The sequence below is a fragment of the Pithys albifrons genome, chromosome 3 (assembly GCF_047495875.1).
Source record: "Pithys albifrons albifrons isolate INPA30051 chromosome 3, PitAlb_v1, whole genome shotgun sequence".
In the NCBI taxonomy this organism is placed as follows: domain Eukaryota; kingdom Metazoa; phylum Chordata; class Aves; order Passeriformes; family Thamnophilidae; genus Pithys; species Pithys albifrons.
In genome coordinates this window covers 22,354,573-22,377,509 of record NC_092460.1, presented here as the reverse complement: position 1 = coordinate 22,377,509, position 22,937 = coordinate 22,354,573, and the positions used below count along the sequence as shown (strand labels likewise).

The 22,937-nt window shown below is 44.4% G+C and overlaps 1 protein-coding gene across 1 annotated transcript; it reads left to right on the top strand.

Moving 5' to 3' along the window:
- The first annotated feature begins 102 nt into the window (after positions 1-102).
- ACAD9 (acyl-CoA dehydrogenase family member 9) lies at positions 103-21,486 on the top strand. The gene is made up of 18 exons (XM_071550972.1): positions 103-277; positions 2,618-2,711; positions 4,645-4,746; positions 7,294-7,400; positions 8,235-8,335; positions 9,991-10,069; positions 11,051-11,225; positions 11,840-11,913; positions 13,177-13,252; positions 13,871-13,941; positions 14,281-14,400; positions 15,141-15,269; positions 17,247-17,326; positions 17,842-17,968; positions 18,677-18,754; positions 19,497-19,625; positions 20,687-20,759; positions 21,209-21,486. The coding sequence occupies exons 1-18, from the start codon at positions 155-157 to the stop codon at positions 21,307-21,309; spliced, it is 1,839 nt and encodes a 612-aa protein (XP_071407073.1). The 5' UTR covers positions 103-154; the 3' UTR covers positions 21,310-21,486.
- The last annotated feature ends 1,451 nt before the right edge of the window (positions 21,487-22,937 follow it).

Here is a 22,937-nt window from a genome sequence, read left to right as displayed (position 1 = left end):
GGTGTGATGGCCGTCTGAGGGCGGTGCCGAGGGCGGGCCGGGGCTCTGAACGGTGTGATGGCTGTGCTGAGGGCGGTGCTGAGGGCGGTGCCGAGGGCGGGCCGGGCCGGGGCGCGGGGCAGTGCCGTCAGGGGAGCGCTGCCCGTGCTCGGCCATGGCCGCGCTGCTGTTCCGGGCCCTGCGCGCCGCCTGCCCCGCGCCCGCCGCCCGCCGCCTGCGAACGGCCGCGGCCCGGCCCGCCTTCGCCAAGGAGCTGTTCCTGGGCACGCTCAGCAAGGTGGGTCCGCCGGGCACGGAGGGGGACGCGGCGGGACACGCGGAGCGCCGGGTGTCGGTGCCCCCTCACACACCGACAGCTCTGGGGACGGTCCCTGCCCTGGTCCTGCTGACACAGCCCGGGGGCCCTTGGCCTCCGTGTCCACCTGGGTACACCTGGGCTCGTGTCCAGCCGTTGGCACCAGCACCCCCAGGGCCTTTCCCAGCTTTCCAGCCGCTCAGCTCCCAGCCTGGAGCGCTGCCTCAGGCCGATGTGGTCCAAGGGCAGGACCTGGCTCTTGGCATTGCTGAACATGGATCCAGCCTGGCCAGAGCCCTCTGCAGAGCCTTCCTGCCCTCCAGCACATCAGCCCTCCTGCCCAGCCTGTGCCACCTGCAAACAGCCCGAGGGTGCCCGCGGTCCCCTTGGCACGGTTATGGACAAAGACACTGCACAGAACCGGCCCCAGCACTGCCCTTGTGTGAGCCACTCCCGGTGCCATTCCCGGCTGGAGGGAGCTCCATCCCCACCCCTGCTGGGCCTGCTCTGAGCCCAGAGATCAGTGACCCAGCCGAGCCCTGAGCAGCCAGTGCCTCCAGGAGAATGGTGTGGGAAACGCTGTCAGAGGCTTTATTCATCCAGGATGACATCCAAAGCCTTTCCCTCACCCACTCGGCTGGTCACTTTGTCATAGAGGGAGATCAGGTTGGTTAGGCAGGACCTGCCTCTCCCAAACTGCCCCCCATGCAGCCCAGGGGTGTTTGGTCTCAGGAGTGTCACTCACCCTCCCGGCTGGAGCTGGTGGAACTGCAGGGACCTCTGTGCTGGCAAAGTGCACCGTGGGGTTCCAAATGTCCCGAACAACCAGCACCTGAGGAGCTGCATTCAACCACAGTCCCCTGTTCTTGCAAGCTTAGCACATTTCCTGTGGAAATGTCTGTGTACAGTGGGCTGTGGGCATTGCACAAAACCTGTGTCAGCTTATTCTCTGTCACAAGTTTATTCTTTGATTTTACTTAAAGACTTCATGTAAACTTCTGCCTGCAGTTTTTTTATAGGAAAGGTTGAAATTCTTGTGTCTTGAGATGCTACCAGACAACAAATTACAAATTTGAGACACAACACTGTATTGACCAGAATTTGTTCATCCAGTGGTTACAGTATGTGTTTACCAGAGGTTACAAGGGCAAATAAACTGAAAGAAGGAATAACTCAAATCCACTGGAACAAGTTGAGCAATAAAGACTCCCACAACAGACCTGGTCAGGTAAAGTGGTAAGACAGGCAGCAATCAGGCTCCATCATGGTAAACCCCTGTTCTCCCAGGCACTCAGCAATAGGACAAGGGGGCACAGGCTCAAGCTCTGCCAGGGGAAATTGAAGTTGGAGATCAGAAAAAAGTTCTTTCCAGAGAGAGTAATCAGGCATTGGAATGGGCTGCCCAGAGAGGGAGTGGATTCCCCATCCCTGGAGGTTTTTAAACTGAGATTGGCCGTGGCACTGAGTGCCATGATCTGGTAAGGGGACTGGAGTTGGACCAAGGGTTGGACTTGATGATCTCAGAGGTCTTTTCCAACCCAATCCATTCTATGACTCTATGATTCTATATGGATCTGGTTTTTAGCTCTCAAATTTCAATGCAACAGTTTTCTGAAAAACTCTAGTATTTCCTAGGTCATGAAGTTTTGAAGCTGATATTACTCCTCAGACTCATAAACAGGTTTTGTGGGCTCCATTTAAAAAGGGAAAGACAGTAAAACTTAGCAGTGTGCTTTTCATCTAGTCACCCACTTTTTCTGGTAGTTGCTTGGATTTTTTATTTATTCAAACCCATCAGGTCACAGTGCTTCCAGTTTATGACCAAGCTACCAAGGTGATGATAAAGGAGGGATGAAGCCCTCTAACCTTTGTACCTGTGCCCTTAAACAGGTGAAACGTGCTCTGTGTTTCCAAGGAACAGTTTTTATATGGGTTGGGCTTTGAAAACATTATAACAGGACATGGATTCTGATACAAATTAAAAATAGCTAATTATTTTTTAATCCCAGAATGGTATTAAATTGATAAAATTCATCATTGATGAAGTATTTTTGTGTTCTTATAGTTCTTAAAAATCTCTTTATTTCTCCCTGATGTTTCTGTTGTTCGGGTAATACCTTCCCATTTGGTTTTGGTGTGTATTAAAGTTGAGTCCTGTGGATCTCATCAGATAAAGCCCTTCCTGCTTCAGAACGTTTCCACAGTTCTTCATTTTCACAGCTTTTTAGTGTCTACAGTTTGAAAGGCATCTGTTCTTAAAGTTTTATTTCAGTTGCATGCTTCATGTATGAAAAAATATAAAATAATTATCTCTTTTATCAGGAAGAAGTTTTCCCTTATCCAGAAATCACCAATGAAGAACTGGCAGAGATCAACCAGTTTGTTGGACCTGTCGAAAAATTCTTCAATGAAGAAGGTTGTTTTTTTTTATTCATGTAAAGGATTTAATGAGTTCAAAATTATTGAACTGTAACAGTTGAATAAGGTTATTATACTGTAAATATTTAAGTCATTTTATGCATTTATTGCTAATCATATAGTGCTGCTGGCTCTAGAGCATGTCCATTTATAAATTTTTATGTGCAGTATTTGGATGCTGATGAGAAGACATAAGTCTCCAAAACAGAAAACAAGGAATTAAAAGAATTCTGGATGAATGTAGGATTTGAAAGTGGGTTTAGCTCAGTAGAATTGTGCTTTTTACCAGTTTGTATACTGTGATTTTTTTTCCCCTGAAACTTTTAAGTGCCTTACTCTGCTAAGGCTGGTTGTAGCAAAATTCAGCAGAGATATTAATAAATGATGACTCATTGAGAAGCTGTGAAAAATCAACAGCATTAATATTTTTTCAGCATTAGAGTAATGGTTCTATTTGGGAAAAGTCTTATGAACTGTCTGCATTCCAGACAGGGCTGCAGGATGTTCCTTCCATTAGTGCTGCAACAGATAAGCCAATTCCAGAACAATTGTACAAAATTGGTTTTCAGAGCCAGCAGTTTTGAAGGCAGTTAAACACTATTGTCTCAGACTTCCCACTGATAAAGATGCCAGGTCTGGGTTTCCAAACACTGCAGGAGTTTGGAGAAGCCAGTAATTGTCACAGGTCACAATTTGTGGGATACAGGTGATTTTAACTGTGAAATTGTATTGTTGCTCACTGACACTAAATAACGAATTTATTCAAATTATGTTTTTTAGTTCTTTGCTCTGTTGGGGAACATAATATGTGGAGTAAAAAACCTGATGTTTAAGGGCAGAATAAAAACTATAGAGTCTTAACTGCAGGTAGAAATTGCTCATCTTTGAGTTTCCAACTATTTCTGTTTAGTTACTCGGGTAACTTAGGCATGTGGTAAGAATAGGGTAGTAGGGCAGCCTTAAACTTGCTGTGTTTGGCACTGGGAAAGGCAACTCATCTCAGCAGAGTCATTGGAAGGTTGACAATATCCTGACACCACAACTCTGCCTCTGCCTGGGGCAGCTGAGAGCCCTCCACAAACCTGTATCTGGTGCTGTGAAGCTGCAAAATGAGTATGGGGAGCAAAAAGTGTTGTTAAATTGAGATTCTTTCTGAATAACTTGTGTCAGAAGAACACTGGCATGCCTGGTTGCCTCCCCCAGTTCTGTTCACACAGAAGTTCCAGCACCATTTCCCTGGGTCAGTGTGAGGTTGCTTTGGGAAGCCCCATTGCTTTTGCAGAGTTCCTTCTTGTGTATTTTTGCAGAGTGGCTGTTCCCTCTGCTGCAGCTTACAGTTCCCTGAGCTGCTTAATGTGACTCCTGGGTATTTTCACTGTCACGGTACAGAACAGCTCTTTTAATCCCCCAAGAATCTGGAAAGCTCCGAAGAACAAGATTTTTTATTTAACTCATCTATGTACTTCTTGATCTATACATAGTTCAGAGAGAAAATGCTGAAAATCCTTTGCTTATTCCAGCCTTGGAATCTGCTGAATGCACACATAGAACCTGTACACATAGAAATGCTTGAGAAACGGGAATAAACCCTGGATTTTTCCCATTTCCGCGTCCTTTTCCTGAATATGCCTCGAGGGCAAACTGAACAGTCAGTAAGATCAGGCTGAAGTGAGAAGGAGTAATTCTGGTGAAGCTGGAGATGAGCAGGCTGTCTCTGGTGCCAGAGCACTGTGTCTTCTCTCAAGTTCCCTGAGAAGGCTGGAGGGGGATTCCAGCAGGGAGACTGTGCTGGAGCTGATTCAGTTCCCCAGCTCTGGCTCTCAGGCAGGCTGGGCTCCCTGTGCTGCTGAGGGAGGGCATCCCATGGCAGCCTCACAGCTTTGTGTGCTCTGAGAAACTGTTGGAAAGGGTGAAACCTTCTGTATTTGCAGTGGACTCGAAGAAGATCGATCGAGATGCAAAAATCCCGCCTGAAACCTTGAAGGGACTGAAGGACTTGGGTCTCTTTGGCATGCAGATTCCAGAGGAATATGGTGAGTCTCAGAAGGATAACCCAGGAGTCAGTCTGTGTTTAGTGGTGCAGTCTGGGGTCCTGCAGAGTGCCTGTGCTGTTCATGTGTGCTCTTTTGGCTGAATCAGGAGCTAAGGGTTCCTCCCCAGTTGATAAAGGCATGTCTGGTGTGGGGAGCTCTGTGTGCCCTTACCTTGGGTGCCAGTTAGGTGTCTAATTTTAGCTGGTGTAAATTCCTCCTGGCATAGCATTTTCCTTTCTGTTCTTTTTTTGGATGCAGTAGAGTAGCTGGACATTCTGGGGAACTTGTTCTTGCTGATGGTTCCTAAAATTGTCCTGGGTCCAAAGTGCAGTGTCTCATGGAACTGACCTGTCAAAGTTGGCAGACAGGAATGTGCTTGAGCATATCCAGTGTAAAAGTATAATGTCTGTTTATTGAAAGGGTGGTTTTTGCATAAAATCCTGTGTGATACTGAACAATTCTTGTCCTGAAGGACATTGTGGTGCCAGTTGATATCAGAGACATTAGTTCCTCACTGCACTAACCCTTAGACTTGCAAAGGAGTTTTCAAGAAAATTTTGATCTTGTTTCTACACGTAAGTTAAAAATTGGCATTGAAATTAGGGTTTTCCATGAAATTTGTAAAGAAATGAGAATATTGCAAGGAGGCCTTAAGGAGAAATCTTAGGGGAAGACACAACAGTGACCATCTCAGTTTCAGTGGGGAAAATACCTCAACAGAATACCTCAACAGAATACCATGAAACAAAATACTTTTTTAAGTGTTTACAGTAATAGTGTATAAAGCTGGAGACATTTGTCAGCAAATACTTGGTATTGAAGTAATAGCCTGTTTCTGGTAGCATTTTGTTACTGTATTAGGCAGTTTTATTAGTGCTGCTGTGCTGCAGTGGGTTTAATTTAATTCTTTATATACAAATTCATTAAAGTATGCTGGACAGCTGGCACATACTGTAACATGATGTGTTCTCCGGCTAATTGTTAATTAATGCTTTTGAAATGTATTAAAAATGTTATTTACTGGTTTTCATGTATATTCAGAACTGGGCAGGGTGGTGTGAGGATGAGTTGGAGAAGAGGCTTGCAAGCTCTTTCAGGGTTTTCTTTTCAGGGTGGTGTCTTGGGGGAGAAAGATCTGCACAGAGCACCTTAATCCAGATGGGAAGGGAGAGGTGTTTAGGAGTTCAGAAATCCAGATGGGAAGGGAGAGGTGTTTAGGAGTTCAGAAATATATTGGAAGAAGGCAGGAGGTTATGGCCATGGAAAGGGGATGTTGGAAGCAGAGAACGAGGCACAGAGCTCAAAGCAGAGCATTAGGAAGTATCATGACATTGGAAGTATAACTTACTATTGATTAACCAGAAACAAGTTTCCCTCTATTTTTTTGAAGACTCTTAAAGACAATATTTGACTTTGAAGTTGTGCTTTAATTTAATAGCGTTATTGTTGTTTTGATGCTTGTGAAAGAGTATTCTCTCAGCTTCCAGTCTGCAAATGTGCAATCACTCAGCACAGTTGTGGAAAATCCAAGTCCTGTTGTGTTGTAAACTTAAATGCTGGACAAGACCAAAAGATGGGAAGCAGCCACCTTGCTTAAGCAAGCTCCTTTAGTCTGCACACTTGGGATGAGGTTATTGCCCATTTTCTGTAGGTTAAACCTGATTTTTTTTTATGATGGTACTTGTCATATTTTAAAACCTTTCAGTCAAGTTCAGTGCTTTGTGCATTCCATGGTGATTTTCATCATGATTTGTGAAAGTGGCCTCTGCCAGAAGCATCAAAGCACAGAAATTCAGTGGGGGAAATGAAGCTCCTGTAGCCCATGGGATACTGGCTCCATGGGGGATCACTGGAATTCCTGTGCCATCAGCAGGAGTGTCCAGGCTGAATCCTGAGCCCAGCTCTGCTTGGAAAGGGGAAAAGAAGTAAGAGTGCAAATAGGAGGAGTGTGAGTGTTGATCCATGTAAGGGTCTCTTACACCATGTAAGGGGAGGGTTGTTTGAGGCACTGATGTGACTTAATGATGTCAGGGACACTGTCCTTGCATTTTTTGTGTACATACAATAGTAGGGCTAGTGAGACATCTGCAGAAATCAGGGATGTGTTATTCTGACTCACACCACTGTCACAAAATCATTAACCTGGACAAGAGATTATCTTGATTCAATTTTTTATTCACCAGTTATACATGAAATAATCTTAAATTACAGCAAGCAGGACTTCTGGTCCTGACGGCATAAAATTGTTGAACATTAGACTCCTACAAATACAGCTTTGATTTATCCCACTTCCTTCAGCATGTGCTGGTGTCAAGTTTGTTTCTTGGTGTGTTGACAGTTTTTATTAAAGACATTTTGAAGTGTTAGATTTTATCCTTGTCTAGTAGCAGTTTGGAAGTCTGCTTGGGAACTACTTTGTGTCTCTCCAGTTTTATTTCTCTCCAGTTAACTGTGTTACATTCCTGATGTTCCTGTACTTGGAGGGGATTTTTTGGGGGGAAGAGTCAAGTTGTATCTCCTTCCATTCAAACATGGTCCTTGTTTCAGGTGGCCTTGGCCTGTCCAACACCATGTACGCCCGCCTGGGAGAAATCACCTCCCTGGATGGATCCATTGCAGTCACCCTGGCAGCACATCAAGCCATTGGGCTGAAGGTAATGCTGCTCTTTAGCTCCAGTAGTTCTGCCATGGAAGATGTGGGGTGTGGATAGAACAAATCAGAGTTCCCAGGGAAGCAGAAATCAGGTGGGGCGTTGGTTGGTGGTGTCCCCAACACCCTCTTGCCAGTGGCTCTCGTGCAGCAGAAAGGCTGAATATAAAGTACACAAGAAAATTACTAGTTCAGGAAACACTGAGATAATCTGACCCTGAGATCAGGTCGTGGGTTCAATCCCCTGTGTGGGCCATTGACTTAAGAGTTGGACCCGATGATCCTTGTGGGTCCCTTCCAGCTCAGAATAGTCTGGGATTCTGATTCTGTGATAATAATCTTAGAAAAAGTACTTTAAATGATTCCAAGTTTTTTTAATTGAGCAAACTTGATGAACATAGCTAGAGTAAATATTGAAATAAATACAGTATATGGGGGGCTTAATATTATAGGGACATGTATCAGCCATGCAGAGAATTCAGAGGGGTGGAACTTTGTTTAGCTGGATTTCAGGGAGCTTAGAGAAGAAAATTCATGCAAGAGCAAGTGTGTGAGTTTTTAACTTGTTTTCTGTATAATACAACCTTTTAGTGGTGGATGGATGGTAGTCTGAAGCTTGAAACAGCAGTAAGTTCATCATGACAAGAAAAAATTCCTTATGGAATTGAGTAGACAATTTCAAATACTTTATTATTTATCAGAGATTAAAGTCTGTTGTTTATGAAACTGTCCCTTGTTATGCCATAAAATTTGCAAGTGCAGCTTTCTGAATTTGGTGGAGCTCCATTTCTTTTTACCCAGGCTGATGCTGAGAGGTTTGTGTTGGTTCTTTGTGCAGGGGATCCTCATTGCTGGCACTGAGGAGCAGAAAGCCAAGTACCTGCCCCGGCTGGCGTCGGGGGAGCACATCGCGGCCTTCTGCCTCACCGAGCCTGGCAGGTACTGCCTGGGGCACCTTCACACAGCACCAGAGTGGCTTCTTAGCGTTTTCGGCTTCGTTAAGATACTAAATCTTTATTAATTGAGGCCTATGGCTTCAGGATATAAATCAATTTTTTAGTGTTGTGTTTTTTAAAGGTACCCTTCAGACCATGCAATTGCACCTTCCCCAGCGTGCTGCTCACGGCAGTTTCCATGAAACCCCTAATGGTTGTTCCCATCCCAGAATGTCATTTACCTCATTTCTGGCGTCACTGAGTATGAGTTGAAAGGAGACTTTGTGCTGTGTCAGGAATAATGTGCTGTGACTGTTCTCGGATGCTTTCAGTTCTTAGTCTAAATTACACAACTCTGTATTCAAGGAGATACAAAAAATAATAGAAAGAATTTTGAGTGTTACTTAATGTTTAGAAGAGGCATCTTTGTAGCAGCAACTTCTCAAAGATAAAGTTATCTTTATTATGGTTATTCACTGATTGTTAATAATATTGCAAATTCTGCTACTGTAAAGGAAAATGATGGAAAGACTGAGATCAGCTGAGTGTTGGATCTTGCCTGTCCATGCAAACTGCAGTCTGAAGGTCTTTTCTGAACTTGGGTGCTCAAGTGATTGCAGTCAGCATTTGATGAATTGCTGAGTTTTCCTGTTGCTCACAGACATCAGTGAGGGTTTTATCCAAGGGCCCCAGGCTGGGCTCTGACCCTCTGACAACTGTCCCTCTTGCAGGTGAAAGTTAAACTAGCACAGCTGTTTTAACCAGGTGATCCATTGAAGGGACTCAAGAGTAACACACAGGGGGAAAAAAAGGGCCAACCATGTTCTGAAGTTCTTCTGACATCTTTCTTACCCCAGTGTTATTTTAAAACATTGCTGGTCTTTGTAGCTTTGGCTCCAGTCTTCTTAGAGACCTCAGTTCTGGTGCACAGAACCAATCAGCTTTAGAACTGAATTTTAGAAATGCAATCCTATTAAAATACCAGCTGAGATACCGGCTGTTCTGAGAGGTTAACACTTGTCTGCAGCTGAACACCCCTGTGGCATTTTAATTTGTGGAGGAGGAAATTTTGCTCAATGAGGAGACTGAGCTGCTTGTTAAGTTATGGAAAAAGGTGGTGGTTAAAGAGGGGGGTGAGCTTAATCACAGAGTGTAAACTTCTGATTGCATTGTTGTCATTTACTTGCTGATTTTACACCTGTAGAAAGTATTTGATGTGCTCAAGTGGTCTTTGATAGAGACTCTCACACATTTATTTTTCATTTCTGCTGAGCCTTTTTTCACCAGGGATACAAAACCAGGCCGTGAATTTTTGAGGAATGTCTTAGACATGTTAAACTTGATGTGGTTTAGGATAACAGTTTCATTATGTGTTCACACAGCTCGACATGTAGTTCAAAAAAAGCTGTTTATCTGGGATTCTGAACATTCTGGTCAGGTCTGAGCATGATAATACCCATGGCAATGAGCATAAATGTCTCCTTGGGCAGCTTCTGCAGCTGTTGAATCCAGTAAGCTTCATTGTTAGTTAAAAACTCAAATTTATATTTAATAGAGCTGTAAAGCCTCCTTTTTAAAGGATGGAAAAAGGGAAAATATGTAGTTTTGTTTTTTAAAGCATGTTTATTTCTTTAAACATGAGTACCTTTTGTTTTCCAGTGGGAGTGATGCTGCATCAATCCAGACCAGAGCAACCCTGAGTGAAGATGGGAAGTACTTCCTGTTGAATGGCTCCAAGGTACCCCCTGCCAGGCTGGAGGCAGGACAGGCTGTTGTTGCAGGTGGCAGTGCCCTTGGCAGCTCTGCCACCAGCCCAGCTGAGTCCCAGGCTGGGAGAAATGGGAGGTGCCAGCCTGGTGAGGAATGGCCCTGCCAGGAACACAGCCTGGGCTGGTTTGGGGAATAGCAAAGCACTGTTAGGGAATAACTGCACTGAACTCTGGGGAAGAAAAGTAGGAAACCACTCCCAAGTTGTTTTCTATCACCAGCTCATGGGTTCAGCTTCAGGGAGGGTTGGTTGGTTGGTTAGTTAGTTAGTTAGTTAGTTAGTTAGTTAGTTAGTTAGTTAGTTAGTTAGTCAGCCCCCTCTGTGACAGGCAAAAAGAAACCTAAACATGTTTTCCCCTCTGCATTCATCAGGCCAGATTTTGTAGGTGTTTGTAAAAGAAAACTTGACGTTTACTTGGATATAGGGCTGCTTGGAACAGTTCTGCTGAGAGAAACGGTGGCAGAATGCAGTACTGAAGAAATGTCGAGAGGGACTGGGTTCAGCAGTGTGTGATACACTGCAGGCTTGATCTGTTTGTGATGTGAAGAGACCCACCCTGTGGGAGAGGCTGAACAGACATGGCCTGATCAGAGAGCTGCTCATCAGAGTTAAATAATTTGGGGGCACAGGGTTCCTACAGTCTGCATTCCCTTGTATCCCTCCCGTGCTGCAGCAGCAGGGGGTACAGGCTTCTGTGGAAAGGCACCATGGCTTTTAATTCATATCGCTGTTAGTGCTTGGTTGTGTAGCTGCTCTAAATTCCCATCTGTGGTCAGCTCTCCTTGCAAACATGTTCACAAAAGGCAAAACTCGTAGCAGACACTCAGAATTCAAAGGAAGAAGCAGCAATTCCTCACCACGCTATTCTTTGCCCAGTCTGTTACAAAACCCTTCAGGACAGAGCTCACAAAACCAGAACAAATGTATTTCTTATTTCCTCCCTCAAAACAGGTCTGGATATCCAATGGTGGCCTTGCAAGTATTTTCACAGTGTTTGCCAGGACAGAGGTTGTGGATAAAGACGGGCAGAAGAAGGACAAAATCACTGCCTTCATTGTGGAGCGGGATTTTGGGGGAGTCACCCACGGGAAGCCTGAGGATAAGCTGGGCATCCGAGGCTCCAATAGTAAGAATCTCTTAAAATTGTTAACAGAAATGGTTTTAATATTTTATTTAATGTGTAGATCACTTGAATTCAGAGGCAGACCAATATCTATTCCCTGTGTTTCATATTGCTGTCCTTACAAGGCTTTTCCCATGTATGTGTCCTTACAAGGCTTTTCCTGTGAGCATTTCCTGATGCAGGGACTGAAATAAGAAGTCCGTGTTATACAGGTTCTCTTGCTGTGCAGTGAAAGAAATCCCTCAGGGGGTTCAGTAGCCAAAGCTTTAATCTAGAAGTAAAATTTCATCAGCTCTTCTTTTGCTTATTAATGATTACAGCTTTTCACCATCTGTCTTTTGGACTTGACTGTTGAATCAATTATTAGAACTGAGACAAAATAAAGGCAAAACTGTAGTTCTCTGTTTACACAATGTACATTAACTACATTTTTAATGTTACACATTAGTAACTGATGTAAATTACAGCCCTTTCCCAAACTCTCACTTTGGCAAAGCAAGTGTAATTCTGTCTTAAGCAATGCATTAGGAAAACTTCATTTCCTGTGACAAATAATGATATTTATGTTCCTAAATGTCTTTTAAATGACTTGAACAGGTGTTAATTCTGTGTTTCAGCCTGTGAAGTACATTTTGAAAACACCAAAGTGCCTGTAGAGAATGTCATTGGAGAAGTGGGAGGGGGATTTAAGGTAAGCAGTGGACAGGAACTACCAGAGACTGTTTTTCCCTCTGTGCTGAAGTTCCCTTATGGGCAGTGTGAGCAGTGCCACACAGGGGGGCCTGGAGGACAGAGCCCTGCATTTACCCCACATGCTCTGTGTAAATTGGGTTCACTGGAGCCTCACATGTCTGTGTGTCTCTCCTCAGTGCAGTCTGAGAGGCTGCTCTGCCACTTGTGGGCTTTGGATTGTTTTTCATGGTGTTCCCTTCAGAAAAGGAGAGACTTGTTGAGCCTCCTGAGCTGAATCAGAGAATGTCACCTGCTGTTTCCTACAGCCAGAACTGTGGCCTGTGTAGAAAGGGAGAGAAGGAAATGAGTGTAACAGGAGAGCCCAGGTCCAGCCCGAGGTCCTGTGGCTGTCAGGTGGTGTGCCAGGGTTGGACAGAGTGTCAGGAGTTCCCTGACAGCTGCCCCAGCACTGGCTGCTCTCCTGGCATCAGGGAAGTGTGAGATCACCAGGAAAGATCCCACCAGCCACTGCTCTGACTAGTCCTTCTCAGTTTCTTACTCTTTCACAGCAGGCAAATCCAAACTTAAATGCTAAATGAAATAATTTTTTAATGTAGTAAAGATTGAAAGAAGATTCTTGTTTCCCTCTTGAGATAGTTATCACAAGGTGAAATGTAAGAACAGTAACTTCTTTAAGTCTTTTGACCCGAGTCACCCATGTTTCTCTTGCTAAGAAACAATAATACTGTATTCCCAAATCTATTTTTGTCCACTATTGATCTGTATTTCATTTCCACACCTTTCATTCTTGTTCCATTCTGTGGGTTATTTCTGGAAGGAATCTGAAGCAGAAATCATCCATCAGAGGTCAGCTGTGAGGGGTTTTATAAATATAAATAATATAATCAAACAATACTGTGGTCTTCCTCTTTTCTTTATAAACCAGAGCAGTGCTGCCTAGTTGGAATGTTGTTTATGTAGCTGCAGATAAATACATTTTTACCTACATTTTCTCTTCATTTACCTTGAGTAGAGGTGACTTCCAAATCACTGGCTCATCAGTCTCTGTAAACTATTTCAAATATAAAATCTGATGTGGTGAGTGACCGTAACAGCCCAGTTTTGAAGTGTTTTCCCTGGAATGCTCTGCTGGCTGATGTGAGGGCAGGTGTCCCAGGACAGCAGTTGTGTTCCAGGGAGGCACTAAAGCATGAACCAAGGTAGCAGGAACCATTGTGACTAAGGAGAGTGTTCCCTGACCCCCCCTTCATCTTCTTCACAGGTTGCCATGAACATCCTGAACAGTGGCAGATTCAGCATGGGCAGTGCCTCTGCTGGAATGATTAAAAAGTTGATAGGTGGGTGAACTGGGTGCTCTGGGGTGGTGGTGCCAGACAGAAACTCACCTGTCTGAGGAAACTCTTGCAGGGCAAGCAGGATGGGAACAGGAGTCTGGGTCACAGTGTGGCTGCATGGTCAGTCTTAATATGCTCTGACATCTTTAAAGCACTAAAATACATTTATTTTCAGTGGTTATTAAAATCTGTTTACAGAGATTTTACACTGGAGGTTTTTCCAGTTCATACAGTGGAAGGTTATTGCCTCTGTCGAATTTCTCTGAGGTAAAATGTTCTTCCTAAGAGAAAAAAGCCTCTGTACTGTTGCTTTTAGAACCTCCACTTGAATCACTGTCTCAAAGCCTTTCACAGTAATAAGGAATAAAACTGTTTTCTGCCCATAATTAGCCAGAAAAGTAGCAGGTTAGCACCAAAATTGATTACTTCTCTAAGAGTACAGAGTCACACCTCAGGCTGGGGTTCCAAAGCCCCAGACTGGCTCAACACTGTCACTGCCAGGGTGGTTTTCCCAAACTGGGGTTACTGGGTGAGGGTCACCACTGATGGGAAGGCAGGATGGTCTGTTACAGTTCTGCTGTTCTGAGATGGATAAAAAAATCCATTTCTTTTTTCTTAAAGAAATGACATCAGAGTATGCTTGTACCAGGAAACAGTTCAATAAGAGACTCAGCCAATTTGGATTAATTCAGGTAATAAAAAATAAACACCCTGACTGTGCTTTCTATTGACTGAGTGCAAGGACTTAGGTTACATTTGGGGATATCTTGGTATCTGGTTTAAAGAATTTGCCAGAGGTCTTAAATTTTGCTAAAACATAGCACAGACCTCTGTACACTGATCTTTTAACTGTCTAGAATGATAAATGAATATAGATATTTTTAATTTTATTGTTTTGCACTAGTACTTTTCCTAATATTTCATAATGTCTTAAGCATATGAAATCTGCAGTTGTGTATTTAAGTTTGAGGCTTGACTGTGTGATGTTGGACCTGAATTTGTGTGTGATTCCTCATATTGCTGTTTGACAGGAGAAGTTTTGTTTTATGGCTGTGAAAGCATATGTAATGGAGAGTATGGCTTACCTCACTGCAGGGATGATGGACAGGCCAGGCTTCCCAGACTGCTCCGTGGAGGCAGCCATGGTCAAGGTGAGCAGCTTCCCTGCAGGATGGAGGCAATTCAGGGAAGGACTCCTGTGTTTCAGCCTGTTCCACAGTGCTCAGAGGCTCAGGGGGTGCATTTAGACAGTGATGTGAGGACCTCAGCTGGGTGAACAGACATTGCTGTTCCCTCTGTAGCCCACATAGCACTGATTGCCTCAGATCAGGCTTTTGTCACCACACAGAATAGAAACTGCAGACAACAGGTTGGGAATGTCATAGCCCTCCTGAGCCTCTGGTGAGGCCTCAGAGAGCAAAAGACATGTGGTTACAGTTCCACTTCCAGCCTGGCCAAGGTGCTTCTGCCCCAGCTTTGCCTGAGAACTGGTTCAGGATAACTCCTGAGGGAGAGCCAGGCCCTGCCTGCTGCACATCCCTCCCTCATCTCCAGCCCCACTGATGGTCCCTTGCAGTGTGCTCAGTGCAGAAATCTTGTGTTCTGGTGAGCCTGGGCAGCATGACAGTCTCCAGCCAACCACCTACAGCTCTTGTGCCAGTGTGTGGCTGCCCCTCTGCCCAGATATGTCCTTTGAGAGACTTTCCTGGGGATTGCAAGGGCACTGAGTTTAACCAAAGTTTGCACCCTGAGCCAAAGGGATGCTATTTCAGGCAAGTTCACAGGACTAGTGTAACAACAGCAGAAAATACCTCAGCAGTAGAAAGAGCCCCAGAGCAGTGTGTCCTGAATTCCTGCTGATTTACAGTCTGTGTTTCCTGGTCCCTGGCAGGTGTTCAGCTCTGAAGGGGCCTGGGCATGTGTGAGTGAAGCCCTGCAGATCCTTGGAGGCCTTGGCTACATGAAGGATTATCCCTATGAACGCTATCTGAGGGACACCAGGATCCTGCTCATCTTTGAGGCAAGTGCCCAGTGCCAGCTCTGCTGTGGCTGCAGTTCACACACCTGCACACCTGAGCAGGAACCCACGTGGTGGTTGCTCGGGCATCGTTCCTTTAGCTGCAAAATGTGCTCTAGAGTGAGATTGCAGAACTCACTTTTTTTGCTTTGGGGATAGGGTTGGTAGTTCCCCACAACACAAAATGGCTTTTCTGTGCTCACCCCACAGTTTGAGTTACAGCAGGAACTGGCACCAGCGTTGCCTCTGGAAAGAACAAACTGGCAATATATATACACATGGCAGTATCCAGTGATACGGACACACTGGAAGTGCATTTACAGTTTCTGAAATATTTAGAGACTTGCTGGATGATTAACAAAATAAACAGCTACTTTAAATACGCTGTCATGAGGATAATCCATCCCAGTTCATGGCTTGGACTGTTGTTCCTTTAAACAGAATAAAGAATTCTAAATTAGTATAAAAGCCTGAAACTGTTCTGGTTGACCAAAATAACTCCTCAGTGTCTGGTCAGTAAATTGCTGTAACTGCACATGCTGACTCACAGTGAGATCAGGGTACTGCTGCTGCCTGAGCAGGAGCCTCAGGAGCTTTGGAGCAAGCATATTTGAAACCTTTTTGCTGCTTCATCTGTTCCAGTGTAAGCAATAGGATTTGTAAGAGGTGTCTCTAATAGGATTTTCTGGATTTTTGTGGCTGAGCTGCTCTGTTGCTGCCTGGGCTGGAGTAACCTTTCCTCCTGTGTGCCTCTCACAAGTCAAGTAGGGAAACTCATAAAAGATTAATTTAGAAGTTTAATTAACTTATTGATGGGCATTTATGTAAAAAAAAAACAACAAAGGGTTGGCTGTGAAGTTTATTCTGTTTCCAAGCTGGATTATCAGTGACCATCATCTCCACATCTGAGTCAGAGCCAGACTTGGTTCTTCTTGGTGGGCCATTTAGGAGTGATCCTTTACTGCCTGGTGCCAGGACAACAAAGATCTCAGCTGCCAATTGATGCAGGCTGTCCATCTGAGCTCAGCCCCCCTCAGTCCCCTCAGCCCCCTGGCTGCTCCTGTGTGCCTGTGTCTGGCTGCTGTGAGTAGGAGATTGCAGAACAAACCCAACCAGCCTGTCGGGCCATTGTCCTGCACCCTACAGGGCTGGGTGTTCTTGAGTCTGAGACATTCCAAACAGGAACATCTAAAACCAGACATAAGGAGCATGTTCTGGACTGGCTGAGCAGAGAAGACCTTTTGGAGAGGTTGGAAAGCCTTGTTTAAAAAAACAAACCACGACACCTTTGGAATTCCTGCAATGCAGCTCATTTTGAGCACTTCCACAACTACTTAAATGTTGCTTCACTGGAACAGTGCAGAACTTCTCTCACTCAAAATGCATTTGGTTTTTCCTTGTCATTGTGATACATTTGTATGTTTAATAGCGAGGGACTCAACTTCTGCACAGCTGCATGAAATCCGAATTACAATGGAGATCAAGCAAGAGACAGCAAACATTTATGGGTGGAGGGAGAGTCATCTGGTAAAACTAGAACAATGGAAAGGGCACACTGCTTGGAAAACACTCACTGTGGCCAACTTCATAGTTAACCTAAAGAACCTGTCTGCAAAATCTTACAGAGACTTAACCAAAGATAATTAATAGAGTGTTTAGCCTTTGTTGCTTGTTGTTCTGCCTGCCCAGCTCCTGTTCCTGCTCCAGGGAACCTCCCCTAGGAGGCAGCTTCTAGCACAGGTGTGTTTTCCTTACAGGTGCTGATCATCTTCCAGCTCAGAGGTCTCAAAATATTTTTATCTTACAAGCCCAAATGCATTTTAGAACATTCCATGGCAAACTACAAGTTATTTAGACACTAAAGCAGTTTTAGGAAAAGAAAAGGATACAAAATACTAGCACAGCATATCTATGGGTTTTTAAATATTAAAAATACTTTGTGCCTCATCCTGACTTGACTTTATATCCTGTTTTTTCCAGGGAACAAATGAAATCCTGCGACTGTATATTGCCCTGACGGGTATGCAACATGCAGGCAGAATCCTAACTGACAAAATCAAGTATGTTCTTATTCATTGGTCATCATTTTTAATAAATTGAACAGAATCTGATAACTTTATAGATAAGAGGAGAAACTGTCAGAAAGAACTGCAGTGTTTTCAATGTCTTGCCTGTAAAAGGTAGCTCAGTGTTATGGGTCTCTTTTTGTCTTTTTAATTGGATGGTTTTAGGAATCTTGGTCTTTAATGCATTTTATCTTAGAATTACAGCTGGTGTCAAAGTCATTCTTACAAGACCAGAAATGCAACTGTTAAATCTGGACAAAGTTGTGTTGGTACAACAGCTGTGTTGTGCATATTGAGTTCTGGTCTCTGGAGTTCCTGGGGAGTGTGTTGGGAAGGAGCTGGAGACTTTCAGGGCTCTATAATTGTCCTCCAGATGTCACAGTAAAAGGGATCATTTGGTAATTCACAGACAAAGTGCAGGTGTTCTGCTAAAGCATTCAGAATTTCAACTGGTTATGTCTGAACCTCCTGGAATTGCCTTACCAGCTGTTCTTTGCCCAACATTGCAGAGAAATCAAGAAAGGCAACGTGGGAGTGGCCCTGGGGGAGTTTGCAAACAAGATGCGAGACATGATGGGCCGGAAGGTGGACTATGGGCTGGTTGGTGAGCGAGGGGTGGTACATCCCAGCCTGCAGGTGAGGCAGGGCAGGGTTCCTGCTCTGCTTTATTGCTTCCCTGTGCTGCTCCTCCCAGCCTGCTCCTGCCAAACAGAATGTGTGCTCAGGAGCAGTGAGGTTTGCCAGTGCAGCAGCATTTCAGGGAAGGAGTCAGTTACAGCTGCTGCACTATAGGATACAGGAGAAGGAGGGAAGGCTGCTCTGAGTCTGTGTTATACCAAACCCAGGTTTATATCCATTTCAGTCATTTGTATGAACTGAGCCTTCACCACATTAAAGTCTCTATAGTGGGCTGTTGCTGCCCTTCATAGTCAGGTCAGCCACAAACCACAGGATTTCTTCCTGTTTAACACAGCTTCAGACAAGAATTCTTGTGAACTTTATAGACATATACTTGTTTCCATCACTTAGAAAATAATTTTTATGACCAAAAATGAATGTTCTGTTAACAGCAAAAAGATAAGGTATGTTTTTCCTAGCATGTTCTGTTACTTATTTTTGTAAGCATAAGCCTAAACTGAAAAGTTACCAAAAGTAAAATCTAGAAAACTTTAATGCATGTTTTATAGAGAAAGAATAGTGCTTTGCCTGGCTTTCAGCAGCAAACTAGATGAATGTTAAGACCAAGAGAAAACCTAACACACCTGTTTAGAGGGGGTGAGAGGGTGCTGCTTTTTTCCCTTACAAAACCACTCAAATTGTTGTATCGTCTATTTTATTTTACAGGAGAGTGCCAAGAAACTTGAAGAAAACATTTATTATTTTGGCACGACAGTCAGAGGCCTGCTCACTAGGTTTGGCAAGGTAACTGTTGTTCTGTCTTTGCTACTGAATAGTTTATCCTCCAGGCCTCACTGGAATCCAGAGTGGACTGGCAGCAGCCAGGACTTCCTTCACTCAACACATTTTCATTGAATGTGAGAAAATACACTGAAATTCTGTATTCAATGTAAAGGACAATTTATGGTTTTAAAAACAAAACCAAAGCATGAGCACTCTCAGTGAGTTAATTGTTCCCTTCTACCTCTGTAAGCCAAGTGCTGCTGCAGCAGCTGCTTTAAGCCCTTTGCTGTGAGCAGCCACTGGAACCCCGTTCTCCAAATGAGGAGCTGTCCCAGCAGGCTGTGGATTTGTGCTGTTCATCCCTGTTATGCAGCAAACCCACCCATTATTATGCCATGCACAGAGGTGGAGTTCCATCAGGAGAGACTGAAGGTGGAATAGCCTGGATTTTAATGTTGTGGCAGTTAATAATCTGAGATGTTCTGGGAGTTCTGACCAGAGCACATTGCACTTCAGTCAGTACATATTTTGAACAGTATCTTTGATACTTAAATTTCAGTGATTTTTGGCACTTACCAGGGTGGTCTAAGACACAGCAGTTTTACTGTTGGCTGCAGCCATGAAAGTGTAGCAGTTAATCCAAAAGTTTGACTTGGGTTAGAACCTGCTTGTGCTAAATAACTATGGACTTGAACACAAAGTATGAACAAGAATGTTTGGTTGAGGTTTTAAGTTGAGCTGCTAATAATTTTTACTCTTCCAGACAATCGTGGAAGAGCAGCTAGTGCTGAAGAGAGTGGCAGATGTGGTGATTAACTTGTATGCCATGACTGCAGCCATCTCCAGGGCGAGCCGCTCCATCAGCATTGGGCTGCGCAACCACGACCACGAGGTGGGTGCCCTGGGGGCCTGCCCTTCCTGTGCTTGCTCCTCAGTGTCAGCCCTTCCTGTGGCTGCTGGTGCCCTTCAGTGCCAGCCCTTCCTTTGCCTGCCCCTGCTCCTCGGTGCCAGCCCTTCCTGTGGCTGCTGGTGCCCCTCAGTGTCAGCCCTTCCTGTGCCTGCCCCTGCTCCTCAGTGCCAGCCCTTCCTGTGCCTGCTGGTGCCCCTCAGTGCCAGCCCTTCCTGTGCCTGCCCCTGCTCCTCAGTGCCAGCCCTTCCCGTGCCTGCCCCTGCTCCTCAGTGCCAGCCCTTCCCATTCCCGCCCATCCTCTCGGAGCATCACACGCTGCCCTTGTCAAGGATTCCCAGCACTCTCTGCCACCACACCAGCAGTGCCCCCGAGTGTTTTCACCCAGTTGGTCCCAGGGGCAGTAACCAGTTGCCTCTCAGGGCTCTGAACATTGAGTTCCACACTCTCAGTGTGTTTAAAATACTTCTTGAACACATACAGAGACATTTATCAGCTAATTCCAGATTTGCATGTTCTCTGGAACCCGCTCATGCCATGCAGTTCTTCCCAAACTCTTTCCAGATAATCCTTAATACGAACATAATCCCAACAATGTTTGGTCAATGCATTTAATAACTGTAACAAAGTCATTGTAGCTCAATCAAGTGTCATGGCAACAGTTCTGGTACAGGACAAGTAAATTTGCTACAATTAAGTGTTAGACAAACCCAAAGTTACTGACCTTTGGTTCTGGCCTTGAGACTGCCCTGCATCTGTGTTTCTGTCTGTGTGTGTGTGTCTGTCTGTGTGTGTGTGTGTGTCTGTCTGTGTGTGTCTCTGTGTGATCCCTGCTGTGGATTCCCAGTCACTCTTTAGGCAGTTTTGGGTGAAGGCTCCTCCCAGCCCTGACCCTCAGCATCCCTGGGGTTCCATGACTGGCCTGCAGGTCTTCATTACCAGGGGTAAAACAACTTTCAGCAGTTTCAACTTCTGTATTTTTACTATCTTGTTTTGTTCCTGAAATCCATTGACTAGTTTTTAACTCAGTTTTACTCTTTTCCCAGGTGCTTCTTACAAATATCTTCTGCACGGAAGCGTATTTCAAGAATAATTATGCCATGGCTCAGTTAGAAAAATGTAAGTTCTATAATATAATTTTTACATTCTTATATCTTTCACACACTAATCAAAAGGAGGTGAGTTTGCTGTTACCAACAAAATAGTTTTGCTCTGCTTTTAGTTCAAATGAGGAACAGAGCTGGAACCTGTTGAAAAGAGTCTCTTTATTTCATAGCTAAAGCAAACTGCTGGGATTCCTTTATTGAGGAATACAAAATCTGTCAGTAGCAAATACTCCTGTAAAGTAACTGATAGAAATGAGGGATTTGGCCTGTTTGGGGAGTACTGACCAGTTGGGCACTGGCTCTGAGAAACTCTGTGTGCAATAATCAGTCTTTTAGAGGAGAGTGTTTAATTCCTTCCTGGCCCTGCAGTGTGGATCCATTTGTGTTCTAAAACACTTTTTGAAAGAAACGTACAACAGTTATTTATGTACTTTAATTGACTTCCCTTCCATTTCTCTGTAGATGCAGATGAAAACCTGGATGATTCCATTAAAAAAGCTGCAAAGCAGATCCTGGAGAAGAGATCCTACATCTGCTCCCATCCCCTGGACAGAACCTTCTGACCACCTCCCTGCCAGCAAATACAAAGGAATGTCAATCAGGGAGGAATTTTCTGCAGCTCAAGTATTTTACACCTTAAAAATAACTGTTATTTCCTGAATTTACTGAATGTAACTATAACACTTCTGAACACAACGTCATTTAAAGAGGATAAATAAAGAGATTTTATTTACAGCTCAGGTTGCCTTACTAGATGTGTGGACGTCTCCTTCCCTTGTCTCTGAGGGCAATTTCATTGTGTGTTTTACCTTGAATTTCCTCAGAATTTCCCTGTGTTCTGTTCTTGCCCTTGGTCACACAACTTCCACTGAATCCTTGCTGTGCTTTGGGTTTTGAAAACAGTAAATAGGGGGTTTATTTAAATACAAGCTGTCATTGTCAGAGAAGCCTCAACAGACAGTAGACTGTAGTGAGCAATATAAAAATTAAATTAATTTCCCTGTTAAGACATGATGACAGTGTACACGGTTCTTCCCCTCTCTTGCTACCCCAGACAGAATTCAGCCACCTCTGAACTGTGCCTATGAAGTCACTTTTATCCAGTGACGCCTTTCAACAGCATTTGCCTTTGGGAATCATTTTCTGGCCAGATGTCCCCAGGAAGGGAGTTCCCTGTGGGACAGGTACGCATTGCCTGCTGTTCACTGAGTTTCAGCTCACAGCTTGCTGTGTCCAGACTAAGTCACTGCACTGTCACCTGGGGGTGGCCCTGCTGGGTCAGGATGGGGCTGTGTCCTGCTCTTGCAGATTGTCCTGTTTTAAACAAACACTTGTTTCTTGCAGAGTAAGTTGGAATGGCAAAGGCAGCCTCAATTGTGCTGTTTCTCTTTACCTGCAAACTCCTAACAAAGAGAATTGCAATTTTTCAAGTGAGGTTGTTTATTAAACACCACAATCTGTAAAATCACTGCATTGTCAGTGAGGTTCCCCCTTTCATCACTCCCTGTGATGTGTCACTGCATTCCTGTTGCTCAGCACCACCTGTGTGCAGTGTGGTTGGAATAAGGAACTTTGATCACAGAGTGCTGTTGCATTGAACAATAGATGTGAGCCCTGTCAAACTTCAGAGCTTCAGCAGTTCTGAGTCAGCTGACACAGGAGTGGGTTCCTTGGGGCTGCAGCAATGTGTTGGGGAAAAGGGGTGTGTGCCTGTGGTGATCAGGGACACAGACTTGGCATGATGGTGAAAGCAAAGACATTTATTAATTATTTCAGCGGCCTTTTTATACCTTTTACACAATAGGCTGCAATTGTTCATTTAGGTTGTGAGTCCTCCATGATAGCTGCAATATTTTGATATTTTTACCTATTAGCAACATCAGTTCCTTTCCTCCTTTATTGGGATCCCTCTTTCTACCCCAGGGAACTGCTCCTCCTTCCTTTTCCCATGGCTTGAGTCCCATGTCCATTCCTTGCTGTTTTCCCATATCAGAAATCCCTATATATGACCTTGGGAAAAAGGGGCAGGCAGCTCAGGAGGTGTGCAAGGATGTCATTAGGTCATGTAGAAAGACAATTAGAGAGGTGAAAGTTAGAACTTAATCCAGCCACTGTAAAACATAATGAAAAATGGGTTTATAAATGCATTAAAAACAAAAGGAGGGCCAAGGAAAGCCTTCAGTCTTTATTG